The sequence below is a fragment of the Engraulis encrasicolus genome, chromosome 5, assembly GCF_034702125.1.
Source record: "Engraulis encrasicolus isolate BLACKSEA-1 chromosome 5, IST_EnEncr_1.0, whole genome shotgun sequence".
NCBI lineage: Eukaryota > Metazoa > Chordata > Actinopteri > Clupeiformes > Engraulidae > Engraulis > Engraulis encrasicolus.
In genome coordinates this window covers 12,842,341-12,853,528 of record NC_085861.1, presented here as the reverse complement: position 1 = coordinate 12,853,528, position 11,188 = coordinate 12,842,341, and the positions used below count along the sequence as shown (strand labels likewise).

At 42.2% G+C, this 11,188-nt stretch overlaps 1 protein-coding gene across 1 annotated transcript; it reads left to right on the top strand.

The window, feature by feature from the left end:
- The first annotated feature begins 6,971 nt into the window (after positions 1 to 6,971).
- eny2 (ENY2 transcription and export complex 2 subunit) lies at positions 6,972 to 10,297 on the top strand. The gene is made up of 5 exons (XM_063198725.1): positions 6,972 to 7,116; positions 7,744 to 7,825; positions 7,962 to 8,032; positions 8,126 to 8,200; positions 10,062 to 10,297. Exons 2-5 carry the CDS (start codon positions 7,758 to 7,760, stop codon positions 10,133 to 10,135), a joined length of 288 nt encoding a protein of 95 aa, XP_063054795.1. The 5' UTR covers positions 6,972 to 7,116; positions 7,744 to 7,757; the 3' UTR covers positions 10,136 to 10,297.
- The last annotated feature ends 891 nt before the right edge of the window (positions 10,298 to 11,188 follow it).

The window sequence follows — 11,188 nt, the reverse complement described above, 5'->3', positions numbered from 1 at the left end:
CGTCACGGTTTCCCCTTTGGAAGCCCCTGGCCTGGCGACATTTCATAGTAGCAGTGTTTAATATAAATTCCAACCACCCGCCCGACCTGCTGAAAATGCCAGCAGCTGAAACGTGTGTTTTAGCATAATGTTTCGTGTCTACAATGCACTTTTGATGTCGCCTCTAACCCTTAGAGTGATCTGCTGTGACTGTTAAAGTCTTCAGCTCCAGCTACCTCCTTGGCAGGGGCTCCCAAACCTTTTCTTCTGGGAGCCCCTTTTGGACATAAGAACCCCCACCTCTTGCATTCCAAATTCCAAATTCCTTAATGTTTCATGAGAAAACCACAGAAAAAGTAATTGATTTTATCAACCATAAAAGTGAATAATATGTACTATCTACTATTACATTACCATATGTTATAAAGTCATACATTTAAGGTTTTATGCAAACCCCTGCAGTACCTGCCCACCTACAGAGGTCCCAGTGTGGGGACCACTGTGCTAAAGGATGCTGGTGCTGAGACAGACTGCCTTTTGCCGATGCCTCCCCATCTCTCTCTCCTAACTTGTTTCCTGTCACACTCTTCAAGCTGTCCTATCTCAAATAAATGCATAATAAGCCTAAACATTCTATTCCTTTAAAGCCAGCTACAGTGTTTGACATCGGAGAGAAAAACCTGGAGCAAAACAGGCTGCAGGTCTGTTGTTTTGATCAGGTGTACAATATGGCAGGAACAGGGCTGGACAGGCCATCTGGCATAGTGGGCATTGCCCGGTGGGCCCCTGTTTTTCTCTTCTTTTTTTTTACATTTCTGAAAATACGGGCTCACGAGGGTGCTGGGCCCACCAGTGAGTCAGTTCTGCACCGCTAATTATATTATGAGGGGCCCCTTTAAGCCAAAAGTGCCTGGGCCCTATTTCTCCCTCAGTCCAACCCTGGCAGGGACTAGGCCTTCTACTTTGTATGTTGGGCACCTGAGTCCCTGCCATGCTATGCACCTGATGAAAGAATAGAGCTGCATCTGTGCAGACTGTGCTGCCCTGGTTTTTAATATCAGTTTCAAAAACTTTCCCAGATTCACATTGATGAGACAGATGAGAACACAGAGGAGCGTGGAATTACTCCTTTGTTGCAAGATACAGTGTTCTCATACAGCCTGATCTCGAAAAATTCCATTACATTAACCCGGTCACTTGGGACACAAAGATTTTGCCGAAATTCTGTGATGTCACTCACAGAAGTGCTTTATATGTTCCCGCATGATTGGTCTATCATTTGAAAAGTGACAGTTTAAATATTTTTTTCCAGTCCATGAATACTTAATTCTGAAAGAATGTTATACCAATTTAAGCTGTGCCCAAATCAATAACTACCCCTAACCTGACAAAAAATGTTTTCTTCTTTTTTTCTTGAGAAAAAAAACTTTTTATCAGAAATTTGGTAACATAGTGGTAAAGTGGTTACATAGACAATGCACTTCTGTGGGACCCTCACAGAAAGCTCTCCTGTGATTCCTGTTTTTTTTTTTAGTTCATATTGTCTTGTATGTACCAAAGCAGCTGCACAAGCACATGGAGATGTCAGCGTTTTACGGGGTTCCAACAGAAATACCTACTTGACTTTATTTATTAAACATCTCCTTGACGTTATTTATTTTTGTTTTACTTTATTTGAAAAAAAAGACTTCTATTCAGTAGTCTGGTTGTGGAATGGTGAGAGCGTGTCTGCAGTCCGGACGCCCCAGGCTCCCAGCACAGTTATAAAACAAAAGGTAATGACGTGCTGACGGAGTGTGTGTTTGGCAAAATGAAATTGTGTGTGTGTGTGTGTGTGTGTGTGTGTGTGTGTGTGTGTGTGTGTGTGTGTGTGTGTGTGTGTGTGTGTGTGTGTGTGTGTGTGTGTGTGTGTGTGTGTGTGTGTGTGTGTGTGTGTGTGTGTGTGTGTGGACTGGTGAAATGGAAAAGATGAGCAGGTGGAGGTCATCTAGCTCCATCAGTTATTTGCCTCTCCAACTATGGTGCTGGAACACACACACACACACACACACACACACACACACACACACACACACACACACACACACACACACACACACACACACACACACACACACACACACGTACGTGCAGGCGCGTGCACACACACACACACACACACACACACACACACACACACACACACACACACACACACACACACACACACACACACACACACACACACACACACACACACACACACACACACACACACAGAGAGAAACACACACACTTGCACATTTCTCTCTCTCGCTCTCTCTCTCTCACACACACACACACACACACACACACACACACACACACACACACACACACACACACACACACACACACACACACACACACACACACACACACACACACACACACACACACACACACACACACACACACACACACGTTACAGCTATGCTCAAGCATATTCTGCCCGGACAGGAAACCATCACATGGCATCCATGCTGTGATTAACTGGGCATAATAAACCAGAGCCATCCACTCATCCTGGAGACCAGACCCAGTACCAAGAGGGATGGAGGGAGGGATGGAGAGAATCTATATGTGTATGAAAGAGAGAGAGAGAGAGAGAGAGAGAGAGAGAGAGAGAGAGAGAGGGAGAGATAGAGAGAGGGAGTGAGATAGAGAGAAGAAAAAGAAAGGCGGTGAGATGAACCGTGGGTCTTGTTGTCAAAGCTGTCTGTGTGTTAGTCTCGTGAGGCGACCTGAGGGCTGAGCTTCATTATGGCTAAATTGATGCAGAGATGCTTAAGTCATTCTTCATCTGAACTTGCTGTGCTTACTGACAACTAGCCCGCTGCAGTGACAGCGATATCACATGGAGACTAAATGAGCAAGAGACCAGAATAAGACCAGGCATGCACAACCAGGCTGCTAGACAAGTGCATAGTGCCCCACAACTGAAAGGGGTCCCCTGGTATTGACTGGCTGATTAACTACTGCTCACGCTACATAACTGAAACATCTTTCATCTCATGTTTTCCCATCACGACAAGGAGTTATAATTGTCAAATTTTCATCTGCACAGTGTGCCCTGCACAGCTTGTCAAAATAGCATACAGTAGATATCAAGGGGAATGTAGCCTAGTAGCCTCAGCTAGCCTGAGAAATCCCATGCTGCTTTGCACAATCATTCTGATCTGAAAGACAGCATGAAAGCTGGACTAAAGACTGTGGCCTGAGCAAGAGAGCCATTTGTTTACGTAAATATAACTAACACGATTGGCTATGATACATCAATCGTAAACCACACCTCCCCCATGAGAAATTCAGTAGACAGTGTCCAAACCAAATCTCACTTGTGATATGGACTGTTGTGAACCAGGCAATTCTAGCTGTAGTATCGGCTGACATTTCTGACTCGTTTACAGCCTAATCCCGTCACACTAAGGCTCAGGAGCTTTTTATTTCTGAGCTTTTACATCTGTATTATTCCGACAGGGCAGTCCGAGTGATATGAAATGATTTGCTGGGGAAAGAAAGATGGGGAAGGATCTAGAAGCGACCTCGTGCCGGAATTGAACCCAGGTCCATGGCGTAATTGTACGGCGCCCTAGCACACTAGTAAAGTATAATCTGAAAAAAAATCTGTTCTCTGTCGAGAGGCCAGACATTTAAGTTGTTTCTCATTTGGGCATTAGTTTGGCCTGCAGCCTCACTTGCTCTACATAATTTGGCCCTTGGAGAAAAATAATTGGAGACCACTGCTCTACAAAATAAAAAAGAATGCAGGTGCTAGACAATCACAATACAGTTGACTTGATGTAAGCAGCATTTTCTGCAGCAAAGGTCATACACAGTGTGAAGACTGCCCTCTCACATCACTGCTCAGACTTGGTGAATCACTGTCCCACCATGTACAGAAGCAATTTAAAAGACAACTGGGGGCGCTGGCCTTTTTTTATATTTATAAAGCCCGGCACAGTGAGCAAAAGGCTTGAACACATAATGATAGCATAATTAGTACTGCCTGGCATTTCAGGTCACTTATTATTGCTTACATTTAAGTGTGGATGGTAAACTAGAGAAGCTGGTGGTGGCAGACACCAGGATGTATAGATAAGCTCAGAATAGCAGTTCAAATCTCATCACACTGTCAATATCCTATTGATATACGTATGGGCTAGTGGTGTGGATTGGCACTGCCCTCACGATCCGATTCGATTCGGGAGGTAGCGATTGGATTCGATTTGATTCTATGCGATCCGATCCGATCCGATTCAATTCTACAATGCATTGCAATGCATTACATTTCTACTGAAAAGCAAATGTTTAATCAGTCATGATGAGGCAATACAAGTAGTCAGATACTGAGCAACAATTTATTGGCTGTTTTCTGTATCAGTCTGTATCAGTCTTGCAATGTTTTGAAGTGCTTTTATTTAATTTAACATTCATTTGCTCCCGAAATATCCATGGAAGTAATTGAAACTTTAAAAAATTGCCGGATCGATTCTGGAACTTGCCGGATTGATTCTGGATCGTCCATGCCCCGCATTGGATTGCATCGCCGAATCGGTCATTGTTGACACCACTAGTATGGGCAAGGTCACATCCAGGTGATGACTCAGTAGTTTGCTGATTGAATGTAAATGTCAGTAAGATATAACACACACACACACACACACACACACACACACACACACACACACACACACACAGACAGACACACACACACACACACACACATGGACACGGACATGTACAGGAGGTGATGTCTCATGGGTTATTTACTTTTTAAATGGAAATGTCTCTATCCCTTTCTGTTCTCTCTCTCTCTCTCTCTCTCTCTCTCTCTCTCTCTCTCTCTCTCTCTCTCTCTCTCTCTCTCTCTCTCTCTCACACACACACACACACGCACGCACGCACGCACGCACGCACGCACGCACGCGCGCGCACACACACACAGAGGGAAACAAATCTCTTCATATTTAGAAATGATATAGTAATTAGAGCATGCCTTTTAAAATCTAATTTGACCACTTTTCACAATAGGTGTGCTTAGTCAAAAATGTTTTGCATTCAAATTTCATAATCATTTACGTTTGGTTATATCTTACTGACATTTACATTCACTCAGCACTGATTCACCACCTGGCCATGACCTTGCTCACCTACATATCATTAGGACATTGACAGTGTGATGGGATTTGAACAGCTATACTGAGCTTATACTATATATTTCACCAAAAAAATGACCAGTGTCGTTCCGCAAATTCAGTGAATAGCCAGGAGCACTTATTGTTTTGTTTTATATACAGTATGTATATATACAAAGTTTTGTGCCTTTATTTGACAAAATGTGAGATGGTGACAGGGAGAGAGAGTTGGCGGAGGATTGGGAAATGTCCACGGGCTGGATTCGAATCCGGGTCCCCGGCATAGCAGTCAACGGTGTAGCAGCCTCAACTGTTTGAGCCGCACTTCTTCTTTTTGAGGACTCGTTTTGTTTGGCATGCGTTTTTGAAATTGTCAGTGGAGTCATTGCTAGGAAGAAGATGCTCTTTAAATAATGAGCATTATTTTTCTTCTGATATTTCTGTATGTCATCAGCCTTGCAAAACTCCTAAGGGATTATTATGCCTAGAAAGTCAATAAAACAAGTGTGATTATACTTTGCGATGGGACTTACATAATCGTTTAATTAGACAAAGACTGAGGAATATTGCAGTCTGCATGGGCCTCTGCAATCTAATGAGGATGTGTGATTATTTCTTCTCACTGATAAGAGCTGATTCTATTTTTCTTGTAAACGTATGTATAGCCTACACTCTTACGCCTTACTTTCATGTGTGATCTTAAATATGAAATATGAGAACATATTCACTGCAAAGCACTAACCAATGCAGTGCTTGAGTGCTTAATTTGTGATGAGTGAGGTCTTTTTTCAACTCCACTTACACAATCATGCCATTTACAACAGCTATTTATATAGCCTAGTTGCACAGCCTATAAACCCAACCATACAAAACTGCCTACCTGACAAAAGTGGATTACTTTAATGAGTGTCACTGCTGAGCTGTTTTTCATGAAATGCATCCAAACCCAAAGACATATTGAGAATCCATGCCTGGTGCCTCAGGCAGGGGTGTTGTTCAGGGGGGTAAAGTGTGACTGAGTCACCAGGGCCCCATGTATATATGGGGGGGTGGGGTGTCCAATTGGAGCTGTTTGTACATAGGGCCCAAAATTTCATTCAAGGACACTTTCAAGGCAATGAAGTAGCGTAGGGATAGCATGCAGTTGTGATTGGAGAAAAGGAAGAAGAAGATTGAAGAAGATTGCTGATTAAGTCAACATCTAGATGTGAAAATCTTCATTTGCCTAACAATCTTTTATTACAAGCTTACTAAAATAGTTTGATTAAAATAAATGCAAGCAAGCAAATACATACATACATACATACATACATACATACATACATACATACATACATACATACATACATACATACATACATACGTAGGCTATGGGCCTACACGTATAGGCCTACATACATAAATACATACATACACATAGGCCTATATACATACATACATACATACATACATACATACATACATACATAGGCCTACACAAGCCTGCGATGTGTCACAAAAACATTTACCATCTATCTACTATGGCCTAAAGTCGACCAAATGTAGGCCAGAGTGATAGAGACAACTAGCCCTACATTCTCCCAGGCAGTAGCCCAGGCTCTGCGCATTTTAGACAGTGGGCTACTGCCATCTTGCGGTTGTCTTTTGAAGTACAATTTCCAGCTGTAGCCACGTTTTTAACGATATATTAAATATAAGATGTGAACTATCTTCGTGAAGCTTTCACTGTAATATTGTCTAAGTCGGTTGAGCCGTCGTCTATTTAACTGAAGACGCGGCATCGCAATATACTATCAATACCATATAGGAACTAAAGTTGTCTCCTTGTTGCAAGGGGGAAGATAATTAGGACGGACTGGAGAGTGGTGTTTGGCTCTGAGGTTCGGGTTGCAAGCAAGGGAGAGGGTTGCCCAAGGATTGACCTGACGCCTTCATTTTCAGCAGACTTCTCTGAAGTATGCGTATACATTCAGCAGTTCTGGTATGTCCATGCAGTGTATAGGTTCCTTGCTATCTAGTTTAGCCAGAGAAATCGGTACGATGTTTACCCCAACAAGCTGCTTATCAGTCTACAGGAGTTTACCGGCTTGCTAACGATAAATCTAGCTAACCAATTGAAAGCCTCCTGAGCGAGTTATCCGTTTACTTGCTGTATAATAATCTACTTATCCGACAGGATGCGTAGAAATATTTACATTTGTAAAATAACCGATGCATATAAATATAATAAAGCGACGTAGTTTGCAACAGTTTTAGTTTAGTAATGCAATGTCAATTGGCGAGGTTGTAGCGCTGCCTCTCGCTTTTGTAAACAGGCAAGAATTAGCTCGTGGCAGTCAACCTTTCATTTTGTCTCGAGCAGTGGACGTCATGCGTAATCTTCGTGACGACAAACCTTTCATCTACTTAAAAAAAAACATAGAAATCATCTTGTCCGGAGTGTAATCTCTTTCCATCCAATAACAGTGTCCGTCGTTAATGAGTGCCACAGCGGCAGTCGTGGACATGACATGACTAACCTTTGAAGTTGCTTCATGTCTATGTATATCAACAACAAAGTACAGTACAGCAGGCTACAGTAATATAATAAATGTGTGTTTCCCTCCAGGAATCTACAAGAATATGAGCAAAGATTCTCAGATGAGGGCCGCAATCAACCAGAAGTTAATTGAGATGGGGGAGAGGGAGAGGTAAGGCACATTGATTGGCCTGTTGTTTTTTGTTGCACTTTTCTCTTCACATAGGCCTTCTGTAGTTCTACAATAGGCCTACAATTCAACGCTTGACATAATTTGGCATATGTAACCATGAGTGAATTCTTCACAGGTTGAAGGAACTTCTTCGAGCCAAACTAATAGAGTGTGGTTGGCGGGACCAACTTAAAGCCCATTGTAAAGGTCAGTTTGCATCAGATTGGAGACCTTAGTTTTTGTACCGTATGTGTCCAAAAGGAAATGTGCAACACCTCAATGTTCGCTTTGCCTTCACAGAGGTAATCAAAGAGAAGGGCCTTGAGAATGTGACTGTGGAAGACTTGGTTGCTGGAATAACCCCCAAAGGAAGAGGTATTTTCATTTCAGCAATCTGGGTGTAGCACCATCACTGTGGCGGGAATTGGGAAAATACCATTGGTACACACACATTAATCTCAATCAATCCCAATTTTGTGGAAAAGTGCATGTCATTTTAGCATTTTACGTAGCTTAGCATAGCCTATGCCTTCAGACACATTTTGATATGGAAATGTCAACTCTGATGATCATGTTTACACTCTAACTAGACTAATTATTTGGTTTCGTATTGACCACAAACATGATCCATTGACATTTCTGAACAAACTCAATTTTTGTTCAGTCTTCTGCATCTGATGTCAGATTATCATGGCACTGAGCCTTGCAGTTAGTGGTGCAAAGTAGTGCATAAAAAATGCATAAACAAAATTGAAAAGCTGATGTTTTTGAAGTTTTTTTGTTATATTTTGAAGCACTCATTGCTTGTGGCATGTGAGTGCTGCTGACTGCCAAATATGCAAAAGTTCCAGACAGCCTCACTTCAGGAGGGCCATAGTCACCTCGGCATGCACCAGTTAGACCTTGTGTGACCACAGATGGCACTTTGAATGTGGACAGCTGGCCACAAGCAGGGTATGGGGCACGTCACAGGGATGTTGGATAGGAACAGAGTGCGTATGACAAGGCAGAGATGGATTGCAGGCCCTGCCGTGGCTCAAACTGCACGGTCACGCCGGGGACCCGGGTTCGATTCTGGCCCGGGGTCATTTCCCCATCCTCCCCCGTGTCTCTCTCCCACTCACATCCTGTCGTCTCTCAAACTCTCCTATCAAAAATAAAGGTATAAAACCCCCCAAAAATGTTTTTTTTTTTTTTTTAAAGAGAGAGATGGATTACAGGAGAACAGCACAGGCTTGTTCTGAAGTCGTGTAGGCTGAACGCAATACTGTGATTACACTGCTGCCGCCAGTGGGTCTGTCAATGACATTTTAGTAGTAGCACATGCCAGGATGGTGCAACCACAGCTAACACCACTATTGTATGGATTAAATTATTTCTTTGTATTGTTTTTAGTGGATTATCTAAGAAGCTTAATTATGGCAGTACATTGATGACCAATTATTAGTTAATTCATGAGCATAAACTCAGTCAAAGTCATTGACCCGAGTGCCGAATGTGTCACGGTGATTGATTTATTACTTTGTTAGATTTTTTAGATGATGACCAGATAATGTGATTATAATGTTCTCATAAATCAGAGCAGTGGCTGTCAATTGTCAATCTTTGTCAGACACTGCAGTGATAGCTGTTCAGAGTTATTGTTTTTGTCCCGTGTGGGTAGCGCAGCTCCATCTGAATCTAACCCACTACTGTGTTGTGTTGTCAACTGAGGATGAATGCATCCCACTCAAAATGCAGCGATCTCGTTATCGGCCCCGATACTTGCTCATTATACTCATACTCGTACTCTTCAAACACTTGCAGATACCAGGCACCCACCTGACCTCTCCCTACACCTCCATTCATGGCTGAAGTGCCCTTGAGCAAGGTGCCTAACCCCACATTGATCCAGGGTCTGTAACCAATAGCCTGAAAAATACTAACTAGGTCGCTTTGGATAAAAGTGTCAGCTAAATGTAGTGGATGAAAGTCTCCCTGAAGAAGATGTAGAGCAGAGGTGGTGTGAATCCCACAAGAGCTCCATGCTGCAACATATGCCTGCGTATAGTCTATTGGCCCCAAGGCGAAACAGGTTTTCATTTACAAGAAGATTTTTTTATTTATTTTTTCCTCCCAGTTACTCGTGATTTCTAACCATGACTCTTGATGACTTTGCTCCTCAGTATGTGCACTGTGCCTTTCAAACTCTATTTAAAATCTTCAATACATTTCTGTCATTTTTTTTCCCCAACAGCCTTGGTGCCAGACAGTGTGAAGAAGGAGCTTCTGCAGAGAATAAGGGCTTTCCTGGCCCAGCATGCTACATAATAGACCACCACCAACAACCAACCATCATGCAGCTGTCACATAGACCAGATAAGGCGGACTCACTATAATCAGTGTACTTATAGTTTTGTTTTTGTACAATTGTTTTCATATGCAGGTTTTTTGTTTTTGTTTTAGCCATGTAATAAACAGGTTTCTTTTTTACATTTCTCTCTGATGTGTGTGGTATTTCTTGAAATCTTACATCATTTTTCTGGTCACGTTCAAGCATTTCTGTAATGGTGTTGAAAATGTTTTAAAAATGTCAGTTGAAAAATGAGGTGTGACAGTGCACTGGACTACACATTGATATTAGTGGACGTGGATAAATCCTGGGAAAGGAAAACGGGTTAATACTCCTCAGTGAAATCTACCAGATTTTCACATTTATGCCTTTATTTAGGGCAGCCATGGCATATATGAGCTTTAGATCAGAGGGTTGAAGGTTCGAATATCACCATTCCACTCCTTGTTTCACTCCATGAGGTGCCTCTGAGCAAGGCACCTAACCCCATACTGCTCCAGGGCCTTGTAACCAATGTCATGTACCGAAAATAACTAAGTCACTTTGGATAAAAGTGTCAGCTAAGTGTTATAAAAAATAATTTACTTTCTTTGACGATGAATGATGAAATCAGGACACCAAAACATCATTCACAGATATGGCTGTATAATGCCTTAACAGCAAGCTTATATTGTGCTGACATTTTTTAGAATGTAACTCTTCACACACCCAGCTCACTCCCTTTGCTTGGGCATCTTTTCATTTCTCACTTGTAAACGTCAGATCTCTGACCTCGAGCAGTTCTTCAAGCTTTGCCAACAAGAATATAACTAATATACCAAAACAGATATTTAATTTAGGGCTGTTTTTGAAATCACTTTCCAATTACTTGTTCAGTGTCCTAAATTCTGTCCCAGATACCTTTTTCATCTTGCGTGACCGATTCTGTCTGCAGTATTTGTTTATTGTAGGGAACTCAATTAATGTGATCTCTCACCCAGGAGTATTTTTGTGAACGTGTACATCAAACAATGTTGTAGTTCTGTGCTCCT

Excerpts from the sequence above, each read along its gene's own strand:
- eny2 (XM_063198725.1), top strand. The coding sequence starts at position 7,758 with ATGAGCAAAGATTCTCAGATGAGGGCCGCAATCAACCAGAAGTTAATT. Across the intron at positions 7,826-7,961 it reads GAGATGGGGGAGAGGGAGAG|GTTGAAGGAACTTCTTCGAG; the intron begins GTAAGGCACATT and ends AATTCTTCACAG. Across the intron at positions 8,033-8,125 it reads ACTTAAAGCCCATTGTAAAG|AGGTAATCAAAGAGAAGGGC; the intron begins GTCAGTTTGCAT and ends TTGCCTTCACAG.